General features: G+C 42.8%; 1 protein-coding gene across 5 annotated transcripts in view; it reads left to right on the top strand.

The window, feature by feature from the left end:
- Positions 1 to 18,796, top strand: part of dst (dystonin) — a 145,744-nt gene that overhangs the window by 83,834 nt on the left and 43,114 nt on the right. For all 5 annotated transcript variants that reach the window (XM_080740952.1, XM_080740951.1, XM_080740950.1 and 2 more), the window contains exons 52-70: positions 824 to 985; positions 2,014 to 2,184; positions 2,803 to 2,969; positions 4,124 to 4,283; positions 4,815 to 5,141; positions 5,511 to 5,595; positions 6,584 to 6,825; positions 7,364 to 7,570; positions 8,299 to 8,418; positions 8,591 to 8,698; positions 8,826 to 9,044; positions 9,637 to 9,840; positions 11,063 to 11,294; positions 12,695 to 12,921; positions 13,357 to 13,479; positions 13,931 to 14,032; positions 15,206 to 15,307; positions 16,048 to 16,221; positions 17,020 to 17,175. In XM_080740952.1, coding sequence (XP_080597078.1) covers positions 824 to 985; positions 2,014 to 2,184; positions 2,803 to 2,969; positions 4,124 to 4,283; positions 4,815 to 5,141; positions 5,511 to 5,595; positions 6,584 to 6,825; positions 7,364 to 7,570; positions 8,299 to 8,418; positions 8,591 to 8,698; positions 8,826 to 9,044; positions 9,637 to 9,840; positions 11,063 to 11,294; positions 12,695 to 12,921; positions 13,357 to 13,479; positions 13,931 to 14,032; positions 15,206 to 15,307; positions 16,048 to 16,221; positions 17,020 to 17,175 — 3,288 coding nt within the window. The remainder of the gene's footprint in view (positions 1 to 823; positions 986 to 2,013; positions 2,185 to 2,802; positions 2,970 to 4,123; positions 4,284 to 4,814; positions 5,142 to 5,510; positions 5,596 to 6,583; positions 6,826 to 7,363; positions 7,571 to 8,298; positions 8,419 to 8,590; positions 8,699 to 8,825; positions 9,045 to 9,636; positions 9,841 to 11,062; positions 11,295 to 12,694; positions 12,922 to 13,356; positions 13,480 to 13,930; positions 14,033 to 15,205; positions 15,308 to 16,047; positions 16,222 to 17,019; positions 17,176 to 18,796) is intronic.

Here is an 18,796-nt window from a genome sequence, read left to right as displayed (position 1 = left end):
CGGGCCGGCTAGGGTGAGCTGTTTACGTTAGCTTTGTTTTGAACGCTAACCTGGAGATGTAATGAATGCAGCCATTCTTCAGAAATTGGCACCAGCAAATCCACAGAATAGTGTTCATTTTAATTATAACGCCTTAATTTTGGTCCATTTTGAATAATACCCATTGTTTTGTTTTTTTTAAAAGATTTGTTTTTGGGCTTTTTATGCCTTTATTCGATAGGACAGTAGACTGACAGGAAATGGGGAGAGAGATGGGGAATGACATGTGGCAAAGGCGACGCCAGCAGGCATCATAGCCTAGTATGTGGTATGCGCCTTGACCACCAGGCCAGCGGGCGCCCCATAATACCCATTGTTGAAATAAAATGCACTTTACATTTTTTAAAGATTCGTTTTTTGGGCTTTTTATGCCTTTATTCAATAGGACAGTAGACTGACAGGAAATGGGGGGAGAGATGGTGAGTGACATGTGGCAAAGAACAAGATGATGCGCACATCGACGTTTCGGCCATCAGCTGGCCTTCATCAGGTGAAGGCCAGCTGATGGCCGAAACGCCGTCTAACTTTATGTTTTAAATAAACACTGTGGAGCATTGAGCTGTGTGCGGACCTCTATTCTCTTTAATATCAATGCCTATGTGGCAATATGCGCTTGGACCAGTAGGTCAACGGGGGCGCCCCTTAATTCTCATTTTACCCGAATAATTGGGTAGGATGGAAAAATAACCTCTAGTAATAACGTAAATAATGATCGCTGAACAAAGCACTCTGTCTAATTGATGTGAGTACTGAGTTAGTTTTCTTGTGTTGCATTTGACCACAGGTATTCCAAAAAGAGGAGATTGATCCATTGCATTCACAAATTCAAGACATCAACTCCCTGGGCCAGGGGCTGATCCAGAACGCTGCCAAAGGCACGTGCACCAAGGCTCTGGAGGCTGATCTAGAGGATGTCAACACAACATGGAATACCCTCAATAAAAAGGTTGCTGGTCCTATTCTGATCTTTCTCAAACTGGACCGTGGTTACTCTCATACAAAAGAATTAGAAATGTTTTGTATTTATTTCTAACCCATTTGGACCTGGAACGCTTCCGTGGAACTCTAGATTTTAACCACATTAACCATTATTTTATGCTTTAACTATTAAAAAATCACACCCGTGTGAACTGAGCGGTGGTCGTGGAGGCTGCGCAACAGCAAAACAAATATATATATATTGTGTGTGTGTGTGTGTGTGTGTGTGTGTGTGTGTGTGTGGGTGGGTGGGTGTCTGGCCTGGCCTGGCCTGAACAACAGCGCCCCTCCCTTAACATGTGTGGTCACAAAAGGTACTACATACAGGCTACATACAGACAGACACGCATACAGACAGACAGACAGACAGACAGACCCACACACACGGCCACGTATAGGAGCGTTGTGACCACCGCTCAAAAATAGCAGATATACAAGCTCACAGCGCGGCACAGAGTGCTGCGCTGTGAGCTTGTAGATCTGCTATTTTTGAAAAATCTTGACAAGTTGTGCAAGTCTTTGAATTTATTGCCCCGATTCTAGAAATGTCTTCTAAATCCTTCTAGGGTTTTTGAAAAACTCATGTTTCTATCATCATTGCTTATCAAACTTTTTCATGTCAAGGACCCCTAATTACTGTAAATGTATTTGGCCGCCGAACCCCATCTCAAAATATTATGTATCGGGGAACCCCCAGAAGCAAATATTTGAGTTACAAATGTTCGCTTTAAAAAAGATATATTCAAATATTTGAAATTTGTATAGCTTGCATATCTGCTATTGTTTAATAGCATAAAATAGTGGATTTCAAGTAATAATGTCTAATAATGCGTTCTTTAATGTTAATCAAGCCGAGTAATACAGTATTTGCACTTGTTTGATAAGAGTTTGATGAGAGTATTATTCTCTTGCAATGTGTGAAGTAGCTTTACTTGACCTCAGCAGGCCACATCTATATTTAACAGGCCGCTCTTTACATCCTACGTCCTACTGCAGATTGCCGAGCGTTCAGTCCAGCTGCATGAAGCCCTGTTGCATTGTGGGAGGTTCCAAGATGCTCTGGAGTCACTGCTCAGCTGGCTGACGGACACAGACGAGCTGGTGGCCAATCAGAAAGCTCCTTCTGCAGAGTTCAAAGTGGTGAAGGCGCAAATACAGGAGCAGAAAGTAAGCTGATGTCATGTGGAGTAAACCTATCGTCACTGTCGGACAGAAACCTTGTATCTCCCAAGTTTCAAATTTGTAAGTTTTTTCGCGAAGTAAAGCCCTGCTTCATTAGACAAGGCTGTCGCACAAAAGTAGTGAAAACAGCAGATCTACAAGCACACAACGCCTCGCGGTGCAAGGCGTTGTGTGCTTGTAGATCGGCTGTTTTCACTAGTTTAGTTAATTTTTTAAAATGATAAAGATTAACGGTTTTGGACATTTTCCATCCGACAACGACGATATAAACACTTGATCACACACACACACACACACACACACACACACACACACACACACACACACACACACCGCCCAGGCTATTTCAGACTTTCCGTTTTAACTCCAGTGAATTCACACGGCACAATTACAGCCTGTAGTGGCCATCTATCTCGTTTTAATGGCATCCATTGTCAAACATGGATGTAGTACAAAGTCCATTAGGCTGGGAGTTGAATCGAATGGACACACATAGTTTGTTTGCGCTCGAACATGGCTTTGTTGCTGTGCGAAGCAATGCTTTGTGGTAAGACCTTGATGAAGAGGCTCCACAATTCCTCCTCCTCTGTTTGTCTCCGACAGCTCCTGCAGAGACTCCTGGATGAGCGCAGGCCAACTGTGGAGCTGATTAAGAAAGAGGGAGAGAAGGTTGCGGAGCTGGCAGAGTCTGTGGATAAAGACAAGGTTGTAAGGCAGATTGAGTGCCTGGGGCAGAGGTGGGACTCCCTGCTCAAGAAGGTAGAAAACAGGTCTGTGTTAACACGTGTAATATTAAACCTTTTAGGCCTAGAATTATTGAATGCTTTAACCAGTGAAAAATAGCAGATATACAAGCTCACAGCGCGGCACCGAGTGCCGCGCTGCGAGCTTGTAGATCTGCTATTTTTGAAAAAAAGTCGTGAAAATGTGTGCAAATCTTTGGATATATGTATTTTTTTAAGCGAACGTTTGTAACTCAAATTTTGCTTCTGGGGGGTCCCTGGAACTAGATATTTTGAGATGGGGGTCCATGGCCAAATACATATCATTTTGGGGGTCCTTCACATGAATAAGTTGACATAGTAGTCTCTCAAGAACAGACTAACTGAGCTCCCGTTAAGTGAAAAGGACCTTTTCTTTGACGATGGCTGGCCAGATTGCTGACATAGAAACATAGGTTTTTCAAAAAGCCTTAGAAGGATTCAAAAGACACTTATAGAATCCGGTCAAAATTCTAATTTTCACGATTTTTCAAAAATAGCAGATCAACAAGCTCGCAGCGCGGCTCTCGGTGCCACGCTGTGAGCTTGTATATCTGCTATTTTTCAATAGTTAAAGCATAAAATAATGATACACAAAATGTGTACCCTTTCTGAATGGGTTAAACCTTGAAAAGTGTGCTCCCTCCATCACAGTGACTATAGTCTAGCTATCCGGTTACTGGAGAGAAGCCCAGAGTGAATATGAAATCTGAATTCTGATATATTGCTTTGATAGTTATTTAAGACCAGCATTCACGTCTGCCTTGTTTGGAGAGAATTGCTTTCGGTGGAAAAAGAAAATATTACAATGGGCCAGGTGTATGACAACGACTGTTCATTCTTCTCAGCCAGTTCCGCGGGTCATTGAATAAACTGTACGTTGTAGTAGAGGTTTATCTTTTTATTCACATCTTATAGTATATTTGGATGATGATCTCTAACCAGCTAAATCTGAAGGAAGTCATCTGTTCCTTTCCTTTTTGGGGGTGTATTGGCGCTGTTTATTTGAGATTTGGACTAAATAATTCGAGGGGGATTTAGATTTATTTATTTACTGACACCTCCCGATAAGGCGCACAGCTTATAGGTTGCACATTAATAAAGATGATGAATGTGTAGCTCATTTTTCTTTTCTCTGGTGTCCTTGGTTATCATTTGGCCAGGCACAAACAGCTGGAGAGCATCTTGGTGGTGACGCAACAGTTCCACGAGACCCTGGAACCGCTGTCTGATTGGCTCATGGCCACAGAGAAACACCTGGCTAACTCTGAACCCATCGGCACGCAGACGTCTAAGCTGGAGGAACAGATCGCCCAGCATAAGGTATCATACGTCACCGGGTCTTCCCACTGTCCCATCTGATGCTTCTGATGCTTCATTTTTAGTTGTTCATCGTCACTGTCGAGCAGAAACCTTGTATCTCCAAGTTTCAAATTTGTACGTTTTTTCGTAAAGTAAAACCCTGCTTAGCCATACAAGACTGTCGCACACAACGAGTGAAAATAGCAGATCCACAGGCACACAACGCCTCGCATCGCGAGGCGTTGTGCACTTGTAGATCTGCTATTTTCACTTTTTTAAATAATTTTTAAAATGATAAATACAAAACGAATGGTTTTGGACACACAAGGTTTTCACCCGACAACAACGCCACGTTCATTCATTTTGCTCATTCGTTTGAGTTTCTTTGTGCACCTTACACTTCCCCATTTCATATTATTTCCCATTGGTTTTCTTTCGTTACTTTTCCGTTTCATATTTTTTGTTCTGTGTTCATGTTTGTTTCCCCCCCCCCTCCCCCCCTTTGTTGTGTTATGTGCGTGTACCGTACGTGTCCGTCCGGGTGCCGGTCAGGCCTTAGAGGAGGAGCTCATGGGTCACGGTAAAGACCTGTATCAGGCGGTCACTTTGGGTCAGGCCCTCCGAGCCGTGAGCTCGGTGGACGACAAGGGCCTGGTCCAGTGCAAGCTGGACGGCCTGCAGGCCGGCTACATCGAGCTGCAGGAGCGCTGCCGCAGGAGGGCGGAGATGCTGCAGCAGGCCCTGGCCAACGCGCGGCTCTTCGGCGAGGACGAGGTGGCCGTCATGAACTGGCTCAACGAGGTGCACAGTAGGCTGCGCGAGGTGTCCGTGGAGGACCACAAAGCGGACGTTCTCGAAAAGCAGCTGACCGAACAACGGGTACACAGTTACACACCACCCCTCCTCCTCCTCTTCCTCCTCAGGCCTAATATTAAGTTATCCCTGTGTTTACATTGCCTCAATCACATTTCAGTTGGTTACGTTCATTTGTGTGTCATGCTTTGTTTATGGTTTCCAACATGGAAAGTCTCTTAACCACTTGAGCCCTGTTTTTTTTCCTTTTGGCTGTTCGGAAATGGCCGATCTACTTTATAGCTCACAACAACACATCATGTTGTGGTGCATTGTGAGCTTGTAGATCTGCTATTTTGCAAATTGCAAACATTTGAAAACTTTGTTCAAAAATAGGGTTAATGTGGTTATTTCGTCAGTCTTCGTGGATTTGTAAGGATCACTCCTTCATTCCAGGCTCTACAAAATGACATCGAGTTGAGGAAGCAGAATGTTGACCAAGCCATCTCCAATGGACTGGAATTATTGAAGCAAACAACAGGTACTGTATGGCTGTGATGCTGTCAGAAACTGACTCAGGGTGCCTGGTAACTCAGTCAAGTTAGTGCAACTGTTATATTGCATGTCTCTCCTCTCTCTGCCATAGGTTTCATGTCTCTCTAGACTCTCCTATCTAAAATAAAGCAATTAAAAAAGAATCAAATTACAAAAAGAATCTTAAAAAAAAAACTGATGTCCATGTGAAACTGAATTAGTATAACTAACACATTTATACTCACCTTAATTTCCTACACCAAAACCCAAGTACATTCCACACATTAATACTTTTTCTAGTCACGTGTTCAAATACTGGATTCTGATTGGCTAAATTCCGGAGGTTATGACAAAACAACTGCCGCAAAGTTGTATGAGGACTTGTCCGAGATCAATGCACCTCAGTGTACATCCGGGGACTTCAGGAGGTAGTCGGAACACCTTTCCCCCAACCAACAAATGACGGTGGCAACGGTCCTATGTTTACTAACGTGCATGCTATAGTCGCCGATTTATTTGGATCCAATGCAATCCGCCAACTTTAAAGCCCCTTTTCTCTGAACCTATGCCTTTCTGGAAGCGAACAGCCTCTATTTACGGCCGGAACGGTACTTCTAACTGACGTTAGCTTAGCTGTAAGCTAGACGCATGGATTAGTATGGAGTTGGCGCCATCTGTTGGTGAGTAGAAGATGTTGTTTGTGGAACTATCTGCTGTCTCGCGGAAGTTTTATAGGCAATAATGATTGTAACTTAAGATCCTTGCAAGTTACAACTATGTGTTTTCTTTCATGTATACGGGAAAAAGTGGTAGAAAAGCTATTTACCACTCGGGGTCGGACATTATGCTCTCATAATGTCCTGAGTGAGGGTGTTATCGGACTCGGCTGCGCCTCGTCCGATAACACCCTCACTGCGGACATTATGAGAGCATAATGTCCTCTCACTCGGGGTAAATTGCTTACTTCTAATCACTTGTCGTTGTTGTTTTGGCAGGCGACGAGATCGTTGTTGTCCAAGGCAAACTGGATGGAATCAAAACCAAATATGCTGAGATTAAGAACATGAGCGACGAAGTGTCCAGAACCTTGGAGCGGGTTCTGGCTCTGTCCACCAAGCTGCAGGACACACACCAGGAGCTGGGCTCCTGGCTGGGGAGCGTGGAGGCTGAGCTCAGTGCCTTCGCTGCCCGACAGCCCACGGGAGAGCAGCTTACTCGCACACAAGATAGGCAGAAGGTAAGGTTTTCATTTTTAGCTCACATATATGCATAGAACCGTGTCATTGTTGGGGCCCCGCTGGCCTACTGGTCCAGGCGCATACCACTTAGGCATTTTGCCACATAGGCATGGATGCCTGGCAGCGTCGCCTGTTCGATTCCCGATCCGTACGACCTTTGCCGCGTGTTACTCCCCATCTCTCCCCCCATTTCCTGTCTGTCTACTGTCATTAATAAAGGCATAAAAGCCCCAAAACAAATCTTAAAAAAAAAAAAAAAAAAAACTCTGTCATTGTCAACCCCTACTATTTGGTCTGGAGGAGGGCTGTGGACAACGATACACACAGAGTCACCAGCCACTTATTTTCACCTGACAGTGAGGAGTATCACCAAGAGGGTGTAACATGTGTGTTCCAGTTCTGCTCCCCGTTGAACAGGCCAACCTGTAGGAGTCGTCACTGCCACTGCCGGCTTCCCACCCACGAAACAGAATTGCATTTTTGGATTTTGGTGTTCACTGAACAGATGAATGATGCTCATCCTGTGCTATGTCACAGGTCCTATTGAAGGAGGCCAAAGAGAAGAAGGTTCTGATAGATCAGGTGAATGAGCTGAACAGCTCTCTACTGGACCTCCTCCCATGGAACGCGCGCGAGGGCCTGGAGAAGCTGGTGACCGAGGACAATGAGCGCTACAAATGTGTCAGCGACACCATCACCCAGCATGTTGACCAGATCAACGCTGACATGCTTAAATCCCAGAAGGTAATCCAAGCTGCAAACACATCAGTGACGTTGGATCTTCGTCAAAGTGCTCTTGATTGAAAAAAAAATGGGTGTGATTATACCGGTAGTTCAAGACAAGTCTTTAGCTCACAAAAGCCCACTTGTTCCCTGTGGGATTTGTTGTATGATTATGATTTATCATAGACAGATGCTTGGTTCATTTTTTACCACCTGGGATCCTAGCTTCTTTGAGGCACTACATTGTTCTTTCTTCACTCTATTTATGTAACTATATACCCTGTTGTTAATTAGGGTTCAAGCTTACTCTGCCTACTCTGGTTTTGCACTTGAGTCACTCTGGATAAGAGCGTCTGCGAGATGCCTAAATTGTAAATTGTATTGATGTTGTCACAATGTTCTTATTGTTATTTTAAGCAGTAGGAGTAATTGTGGTTGTTGTGGTGGTAGTAGTAGAGTGCCAAAGTATTGGAGGATTTACTACATATGTGGACTGTTAATTTAATCTCACTTTTGGAATTAAATTAACACTCCAGATCCTACCGTGTACCACTATAACAGCCAACCTTTTTATACATTTGAAAACAAACTATATCAAAGTAGTTGCCACTTTTTCAAAACCACGAGTTCAGATACAGATCTTCAAATGTAGAAGAAAAGAAGTTCTTCAGCAAACTGCTGCAATCTGGGACTTTTATTTGTACAAATAAAACACTTGAATGCTGTCGGGTTCCTTCGTTTGTTTACAGTTTGAACAAGCAGTGGATACTGAACTTGCCTGGCTGACTGAAGCAGAGAAGAAGCTCTCGTCAATGGGAGAGATCAGACTGGAGCAAGACCAGACCACAGCACTGCTTCAGGCACAGAAGGTCAGTGTGAATTGAATTGATATTGAATTGAATTGAATTGAATTGAATTGAATTGAATTGAATTGAATTGAATTGAATTGAACTGAACTGAACTTGAACTGAACTTGAACTGAACTTGAAATGAACTTGAAATGAAATGAAATCCAACATCAAACCTCTCCTGTCTCGCCAGGGCTTTTCTATGGACATCATGAGGCATAAAGATACCGTGGATGAGATTGTGAAAACAGGCAAGGTTATCATGAACAGCAAAAACCAGGCTGAGAAGGAGGCAGTGAAGGTAACGCTGTAATACTGCTTTGATTAGACAAGCCTTCAGTGAAAATACGAATACAAACTCATTCAAACACAATGTTCACCACCGATGGAACAAACGCACAACTCTCTGTTGTCTTTCCATTTTGCAGGCCAAGGTTGACACTCTCTTGGAGAAGTACGGCGCTGTGAGTCAGCTGAACTCAGAGCGCTGCCTGCAGGTGGAGCGAGCCCATTCCCTGGCTGGCCAGTTCTGGGAGACCTACGAGGAGATGTGGCCGTGGCTTCAGGAGACCCTGGCCACCTTCAGCCAGCTGCCCGTCCCCGCCATCGAGTACGAGGCCCTCAGGCAGCAGCAAGAGGAGCTCAGGGTAAGAGCTCCATCAGACATTTAGAGCAGTGGTTCTCAAACTTTGACATTTTGAAGGTCTCCCCTTAACTTTGACAGTGTACAAATGGAACCCAAATGGACCCGTTAGGGTTCATTTGGTTCCATTTGTACACTGTCAAAGTTACAGACTTGCAAGGGTCAATTTAGACCCTCATAATGGAACCCAGAGAGTCTGAAATCCACTTAAAGAACAACTGAATTAGAGATAATTCCACATTCTTGGCTCCGATGCTGATCCTGGTTTTGGACAGGCCTAGACCACCAATGTTTCGACCTATATTTTGCCAAAAAGTCAGTTTGAAAAACTTTCTTTGATTTAAGTTTGTATTTGAGAATATTTTACTTAGAAATGTATAATTATTGATAAAAAAATATATATATTTTTCAAATTCGCCTACAGTGACTGGGACACATCAGCTTCATAATTGCCGATAAAAATGTCATAAGAAAGACAAATAATGGCCGATGTATAAGTCAAACTGATATATCGGTAGGGCTCTAGTGACAAAAATTTCAGAAGTCAACTTTGTGTCGATCTTTCACTTACAATAGCATATCTCCACTATCTACAGCAAATGCGAGAGCTGATTGCCGAGCACAAGCCCCACATTGACAAGATGAATAAGACTGGTCCTCAGCTGCTGGAGCTGAGCCCCGTGGAGGGAGCAGCCATCAGAGACAAATACACCGCCAGCGACCAGCTCTACACGCAACTCAAAGCAGATGTCAAGCAGAGAGCCGCCACCCTGGATGAGGCCATCTCCAAATCCACACAGGTAGTTTATCTTTTACTTGTCGTTTCAAAGAGCACAATACTTTATTTATCAGCTTATTTTGACTAGAGCTAGCCGGGATGGGTCTCCAGGTGTCAATCAGGGGGTCTCGAACCCTGTGATTGAGACCTGAGACCCCCTGAAGAACAAAATAAAAATCCAATTTTGGGGGGGAGGGAATATGTGTTTATGCATGGCAGCTCCAGAAAGCTTCCTAACTATTGAGCTATTTTCGATAAATAAACCCAACCTGTCACTGGGATGATGATCCCACTTTCAGTACGATATTGACCCTTTTCACTCCATTCATAATAATTGTATACAGTTCAACAGCTGTTTATCATTTTATAATTTTGTGAAAATAGCCGATCTACATGCTCACAACGCCTCGCAACGCGAGGCGTTGTGAGCATGTAGATCTGCTATTTTCAATAAATAATAAATAAATGTTTAACCTACTTCATTCAGACTCTAGCATTACTGTAACTCTAAGTCAACCACTGACAATAGCCCTTCTAGAAGCTCAAAACATGTCACGATGCAACTGCTATTATTGAAAATGTGTGACATTTTGGACTCCTTTTGATTACTTTTTACAGTATAACGACATGCCCAAAATACACATGCCAGGTTGAAAGTGGTTGACTGAGCTCTCTTCTTGACCATCTCCTCTCACCGTCAGTGTTGATTTCGTCGACTAAAACTATGACGAAAAATGTGTGTCGACTGTGTTTTTTTTCACTGACGAAAACTAAATAAAAACTGAGCTGTGATGACTAAAACTAAGACTAAATATATTGACAATTTCGTCAACAAAATAAAAACTAAACTAAAACGTTAGGGAGGGACTAGTGGAGGAGAAAGTCATTTTATGTTTGGTTGCTCTCAGGTGTTGCTTGCTGAAAATAGCAGATCTACAAGCTCACAACGCGTCGCGCTGCGACGCGTTGTGAGCTTGTAGATCGGCTATTTTCAGCATGCAACCAAGTGTAAAATGTGTCATTACGATGCCATCAAGGCCTGCCAAAATAGATTTTAGTTGACTAAACCGACTGTAGATTTAGTCAACTAAAATCTCATGATATTTAGTCGACTAAAATTGGACTAAAACTAAAACTTTTCAGGAGACTAAATTATGACTAAAACTAAATGAGATTTTATTCAAAAGACTATAACTAAAACTAAATCAAAATTTGCTGTCAAAAACAACACTGTTCTCCTACAGTTCCATGACAAGATTGACCACATGCTGGAGTCCCTGGAGCGCATCGCTGAGCGCCTGCGTCAGCCTCCCTCCATCTCGGTGGAGGTGGACAAGATCAAGGAGCAGATAGCGGAGAACAAGAGCGTCTCTGTGGACCTGGAGAAGCTGCAGCCTTCCTACGACACGCTGAAGCAGCGGGGCGAGGAAATGATCGCAAGATCCGAAGGGGCCGACAAAGACATATCCGCCAAAGGTATCGTTTGTGTCTTGATTTAGCCATGATGTCATTTTACGGCTCAGCCTTTATTTACTAACTAACTAACTTCCCCTAGGGGTCGTGTTGTTCCTTGCACCCCGGGTATTAGTTTTGGAGATATTGTGTTTGGGAACACAATATCCCAAACAATATTGTTGGACAGACAACTTTAATTGCAAGCCACCATAAACAAATTGATCTTAACACATCGGACGCCCACGTGGTTAACGTGTCTTAATTTGCTGGTGCCCATGGCAACGTGTCATTTTACCTACCGGCGAGAGTACTGGCGAGAAAAGTAATCCGAGTAAATGTAATCCGAGTATGTCCTTATTTCGCGAAAATCTTTTCTTTCAGTCAGGACCGTTTTTTATCATTTCTAAGCCACAGTGTTTGTGTTACGGCAGGTAGAAGAGGCTGCCGTTTTGAAATGAAAGTGATTTAAAAGCTAGATTAGGAGAAAACAGCATTTTTGTGCAGCCGCTAAACAGGAAGTCAACGAGACACACAGCACGTCCGGGTGACGTAATTGCGCGCTGCATGTTGGGAAATGGAGTTTGTTTCATCACCGCGGTAGCCAAGTGCAGTAGCTACAGTACAGTATAGTTTACTGTACAACGCGTCAAACGCGTCGTGGGCCTCCAGCGACATCAAAGAAATTGACTTGTAGACACCACGTGGGCATCCGATGTGTTAACTTGATTTAAAGGGAAACAGCTTGTGGTCATGCAAATGGTTAGGCTTCAACCTCTGAGGACCATAAATGGTAAATGGTGCATTTATATAGCGCTTTTATCCAAAGCGCTTTACAGAGATTGTGCATTACATTCACCCATTCAGGCACACATTCATACACCGGTGGCAGAGGAAACCATGCAAGGCACCAACCTGCTCACCGGGAGCAATGTGGGGTTCAGAGTCTTGCCCAAGGACCCTTCGACATTAACTCAGGGGGAGCCCGGATTCGAACTGGGAATCCTTCGGGAACCCTTCGTGCTCTAATAACGGTTTCTCTACTCCTGAACTATGCCGCCCCTGAATGCCCCTGAATGCCGACCATGAATGCATCAGCAAGTTTCATGGCGACCTGCCCCATATATATTTTTTTTAGGTATATTGTGCAATTGGACATTATTCCCTACAAGTGGTGCTAGAGCAAGGGTCTTCAACAGGGGGTCCGGGACCCCTAGGGGGTCCTCACAGTTACTATAGGGGGTCTTCCAAATCATAGAAACCTTTAACCACTTGAACCCTAGTGTGCTTATTCTGAGATCAACAAGCTCCCATCCTGATTGGATACCAAAAGAGTCCCCGTTTAGAACTCTGCTGCTAGTTGGACTAAAAACAAAAACAAACAAACTAACTTGTATGAATGACTATTTCTTTGTTCATCCAAGCTGTCCAAGACCAGCTGGATCAGATGGTGTTCCTGTGGAACGACATCCAGGCCCTTCTGGAGGAGAGGGAGGCAAAGCTGCTGGATGTGATGGACCTGGCAGACAAGTTCTGGTGTGACCACACCGCCCTCATCAGCACCATCAAAGACAGCCAGGATCTGCTGAGAGACCTGGAGGAGCCTGGAGTGGACCCCTCAGTGGTTAAGCAGCAACAAGAGTTTGTGGAGGTTAGGAGTTTACTGTAGTTTAGTGCATTGGTGATTTTCTTTGTCCTACAATACACACACAATTCACTGTGATGGGTTGGTTCTAGAGTAGTTATTATGGATCCAAACCTTTTAGTCCCAAACCCAAACTATTAGCCAATCTACAAGCTCACAACGCGTTGCGATGCAACATAGATCTGCTATTGTCACTACTTGTTAACCCATTAAACTCATTAAGATGCAGAGAGCGTTGATGGTCTTTTCACCACCATTGCTTCCACTGATAAAGACATGGAGATAAAAAAAGAACAGTGGAGCATTCCGTTAATTAAATTAATCGTGCACATTTCACACTGTAATGTACATTGAACAGTTTATGACCCAGTCAAAGCTGTGACATTATAAGCTAGGTTGATTCTCAGGTTAAACAGCAGTTCTCCTTCTTCATCCTCGCAGGCCTTTAAGGAGGAGATTGAAGGGCTTCAGGAAGAGCTTGACGTGGTTCGAAACCTTGGGGCAGAACTCCTGGCCGCCTGCGGGGAACCTGATAAACCTGTGATGAAGAAAAGTATCGACGAGGTAATGAATGATCACCCTTACAATGACATCACTCTGTCATTAACGGATCCTCGGTAAACGTAGATATCGTCGTTGTCGGGTGAAAACCTTGTATGTCCAAAACCGTTCGTTTTGCGTTTATCATTTAAAAAAAATATTTAAACTAGTGAAAACAGCCGATCTACAAGCACACAACGCCTCGCACCGCGAGGCGTTGTGTGCTTGTAGATCGGCTGTTTTCACTACTTTTGTGCAACGGCCTTGTATGATGAAGCAGGGCTTTACTTTGCGAAAGAACATACAAATTTGAAACTTGGAGATACGAGGTTTCCGCCCGACAACGACGATCTGTTAGTTGCTCGTAAAGTTTTACGATGTGGAATAAATTTGTCAATGCTGCAAGATTCTCATGTGTTCATGCCGTTCGGATCAAGCGCTGACAAGTATTTACCGTGTTGTTGTTTTTTTCCAGGTGAACACGGCGTGGGAAAACCTGAATAAGACATGGAAGGAGAGGGTAGACACACTGGAGGAAGCCATGCTGGCTGCTGTACAGTTTCAGGACGGGCTACAGGTACTCATTGTCTGCTGTAGTATAACATCGTCATCATACTCTGTGTACCTTGCTGACACGTGTTCGTGTTTAGAACAAGGGGTACTCTAGTGCAAGGGTCTTCAGTAGGGGGTCCGGGCCACCTAGGGGGTCCTCAGAGTTACTACAGGGGGTCCTCCAAATCTTTGTGTGATAGAAACCTTTTTCTCCTTTTTTAACCACTTGAATCCTAGCATCCATATTCGGATAACTGTAGCCAGAAATAGCAGATCTACAAGCTCACAACGCCTCGCACTGCGAGGCGGTGTGAGCTTGTAGATCTGCTATTTTTGGCAAAGAGCTTTGGTGTAGAGGGGAAAGTACCTAAGTTAGTACCCTGTACCCTGTACCCTGTAAGTACTCTGTACTTAGAGACTAAGTACAGAGTGAAAGATCAAGTTTATTAAGTATCGACGGTTCAGTGGGTTAAATATCTGAAAACACAAATTGACATGAATCCAAAATACACTGACGATTGCGCTGTCAAACGATGAAACCATATGGACTCTATGAAAAGGTTGTGGGGGTCCCTGCTTCATCTCTTTCTCAACTAAGGGGTCCTTGGCTTGTAAACGTTGAAGAACCCTGCTCTAGTGAAACATATTTTAGGGTTTGTGGTTTTGGTGACTTTGAAATGGTTCAACGCCTTCTAAACTTAGCCCAAATCCTGTTTACTTGTTAAAAAAAGAGAACTTGTTTTCATTTGCAACTGCCTTCTTTGTCCGTGGTTGGATGATGAAAAGAATAATAAACGTAACAATAAAGTTAATTGAGACGTGTTGATGAGATTTGCAACATAATCTAATGTGGTCTGACATCTATACATATAGCTTACAACAATAACAAAGCTTACAATCGTTTTATTAGATTTTTTTCACGAGAGGACTATAATGTTTTATTATGTGGTGGATTGCTATGTTTGGACCAAAATGATGCATAGTTTCAGTATGGCGATCCTATTAACTTAACGGATCAATATTAAAGCCCTCTTAGACAATAACATTCAAGTTAAGAGTTTTTAAAGTTTTACATAATGTTTTCCTATGTCGCCAACCGTTTTAATTCATAAAAGAGGAATTAGCAGAATAGTCACAACAATGAATGTGAAACATGATTCTCTCCCTAACAATGGTCTCCCCCGCCCCCCACACACAGGGTATGTTCGACTGGGTGGACATACTGGACAGCAAGCTGGATTCTATGTCACCTGTAGGCACTGACCTGGAAACTGTCAAGCAGCAAATCGTAGAGCACAAGGTAAAGTGTTGGATCCCTGCTATGCTACACCACAGGCTTGGAATATTTTCTCATGCTGAAAACAATTACGGTTGTCTTATTAATGTGCCTCTTCCATTTTAACGTTATGGACGTGTTCATTGTCAGATACCCAGCTGTGTTTGTCTTGAGTGCATTGAGTTGTTGTATGGAATACTGTAGGTGTGTACGATAGACCTGTTTCTTTGATGTGCCATGAGACACTAAGCCTTTGTTGCTGAAAAGGAGTGACCGATCTGAAAAGGCTGGAATTAGGGCTGTCACGATATGACATTTTACATGACGATTAATTGTCACTCAAATAATTTGCGATTAACGATTTAATTGTGTTTTTGTCGTTGATAATTACATTTCTGTTTGGATTTTAGGCTTTGAAGTTGCACATGGCAGATATGACACATACCTAAATATACAAAGAAATTATTCGCGATGCGACGCGTTGTGAGCTTGTAGATCGGCTATTTCCACTATTTTTGACTTATATATATAACATATGAAACATTTTCAACATTCACGATTATGACGATTATGAAAAATAATTGCGATTAGACGATTATGTAATAATTGTGACAGCCCTAGCTGGAATTGTACTGGTGTCCACTGAATGGTTTTGCGTTTGTGCGTGTGCGTGTGTGTGTGTGTGTGTGTGTGTGTGTGTGTGTGTGTGTGTGTGTGTGTGTGTGTGTGTGTGTGTGTGTGTGTGTGCGTTTGTGCGTTACCAGGAGTTCAAACTGGAGGCGTACCAGCTGCAGATCGAGATGGAGCGGCTGAACCACCAAGCAGGTCTGCTGCTGAAGAAGGTGGTGGAGGAAGCGGACCGCTGTGCCGTCCAGGAGCCCATGGCTGAGCTGAAGATGCTGTGGGACAACCTGGACGAGAAGATCATCAACCGACAGGTGAGGCAGGGAGAACAGTGTGCTGCTGGTCAATGCTGCTTCATACTGTATGATGACCTTATACTCTGTGAACACACTGAACACTCAATGAATGTGTGTAAAACCACTTTCAACCTGGCATCCTGAGTTTGAGCACGTCAATATATTTGGAAGTGTCCTATTTTTTCTAAAACATTGAGTTGACTCAGCACTTTCGGTTGACCAAAGTGCTGCACATATAAAATATGATAGAAGAACCAACAGTGTTAGACAAATAAAATACAATAGAAAAAAACAACAACAGTGTTACACAAATACAATTTTACAACAACACATAATCCATATAAAGGAGTAGTTCACCCCCAAAATTACTCTTTTTCTATTGATTATTACTCATATCATGCCATGGAGACCTTTTTGTTTTTGTTTTTTAAGACAAAAAATATATATATTATAATACATTTACCCCCATTGATTCCAGATGGGGACCCAAATGAATTACTCCCCATCCGGGTCCCCATCCTCAATCAATGAGGGTACATTTATTTTAATCAAATTATCGTCTTAGGAATACGACAAAAACTTTTTTTTTTATTGAACTCAAGTCTCCATGGCGTGAGTAATTAAAAGAAAAAAGTCATTTTGGGGGTGAACTACTCCTTCAAGTGGTTTAATTGGTGTTGCTGAGAAGAGTTTTCACAGGTTGCTCTTGACTCACACAGGTGCGCACTGGCGCAGTCTAGAGTTACAGCAGAAGCCATGTGTTTTGAGGACATGGCCTATATGTGATGATGTTCTACTGTGTATGGTTTTATCTAGCACAAACTGGAGGCAGGCCTCCTGGCCCTGGGCCAGTTCCAGCATGCCCTGGATGAGCTGCTGGCCTGGATGAGCCACACCGAGGAGCTCCTCAACGAGCAGAAGAAGGCCTCAGGAGACCCCAAAGCCATCGAGATAGAGCTGGCTAAACACCATGTACGTATAGCAGGGGGTTTCAAACTTTTTTGACTCAGGGCACCCCTGTAAATAACAGTGTTGATTTTGTCGACTAAAACTGTGACGAAAAATGTTTGTCGACTGCGTTTTTTTCACTGACGAAAACAAAATAAAAACAAAATAAAAACTAAGCTGTGATGACTAAAACTAAGACTAAATATATTGACAAATTGACAAAATAAGAACTAGACTAAAACTTTAGAGAGGGACAAGTGGAGAAGAGAGTCATTTTATGTTTGGTTGCGTGCTGAAAATAGCCGATCTACAAGCTCGCGTTGCGCTGCGACGCGTTGTGAGCTTGTAGATCTGCTATTTTCAGCACACAACCAAGCGTAAAATCAGTCATTACGATGCCATCAAGGCCTGCCAAAATACATTTTAGTCGACTAAATCAACTGTAGATTTAGTCGCCTAAAATCTTATGATATTTAGTCGACTAAAATTAGACTAAAACTAAAACTTTTCAGATGACTAAATTATGACTAAAACTAAATTACATTTTATTCAAAAGACTATGACTAAAACTAAATCTAAATTTGCTGTCAAAAACAACACTGGTAAATAACCTTTTCATCCACAGAACCCCTGAATTACACTGTTATTCTTTAGAATAATCATATTACGCTACGTAAATATGTACATCTGATCTTTCCACCTGAGATACGGTCTGTCACAGAGAAATATCCGTTGTCATCAGAACTGATTGAAAATAACTTTATACTTGACGTTTAACCACTTGAACCTCAGCATCCCTATTCTGGGGAGACGGTTCACCAAAAATAGCCGATCGACGAGCTCACAACGCGTCTCAACGCGATGCGTTGTGAGCTTATAGATCGGCTATTTTTGGTGAAGAGAGTTGAGGTAGATGTAAAAATAACTCATCGAGTACAGTGCAAATCAGGTCTGTTTTACTAAGCATAGAGGGTCTAAACGGTTAAACTGAAGTGATATTGATGCATTCCAAATATTATCAAAGTATTCTGAGGCACCCTTGGACTGGCGTCACGGCACCCTAGGGTGCAGGAAACCCTGGCGTATAGGACACGCCTCCTCGCAATCCGCTTGATTGGTTTTGATACAAACCAGACCACACAGTGTAGTCTGATTGATTGATTGATTGATTGAAGGCTTTATTAGAAGTTTGCATAGGAAAAGGTACAGTTTCATGACGGTACAGTTCACTGGTACAAGGTCTACTAAAAGGAGATCCTGAAAAGACTAAGCTTATTTCAACAGGAAACCATTAAAGTATCTCATATAACATTGAATGACAGACGGATAGAACACAGTACTATGCAGTAGATATGTAAAGAAAAGAAAATGAGAGAGAAAAAAAAAAAAAAAGAAAAAAAAAAAGAGAAAACAGTAAGTCTAAACAAACAGTAAGTATATACAAAGAAGGGGCAGGGGAAATTAAGTCACCCAGAGGCGGCACAGCAGTTAAGGTTACAGGACAGTAAGAAAAAGAAAAAGGACTGTTGTGTACAGCCGAGCGACAAAAACAAACAAGAAACAACAATACAGGAGCATCAACCATACAGAGCAATTAGTTAAGTTAATATATATATATATATATATATATATATATATATATATA

This window comes from Nannobrachium achirus (genome assembly GCF_963921795.1).
Source record: "Nannobrachium achirus genome assembly, chromosome: 13".
Classification (NCBI taxonomy): Eukaryota; Metazoa; Chordata; class Actinopteri; order Myctophiformes; family Myctophidae; genus Nannobrachium; species Nannobrachium achirus.
The sequence above is the reverse complement of the archived record's forward strand: the minus strand, read 5'-3'. Positions and strand labels throughout refer to the sequence as shown.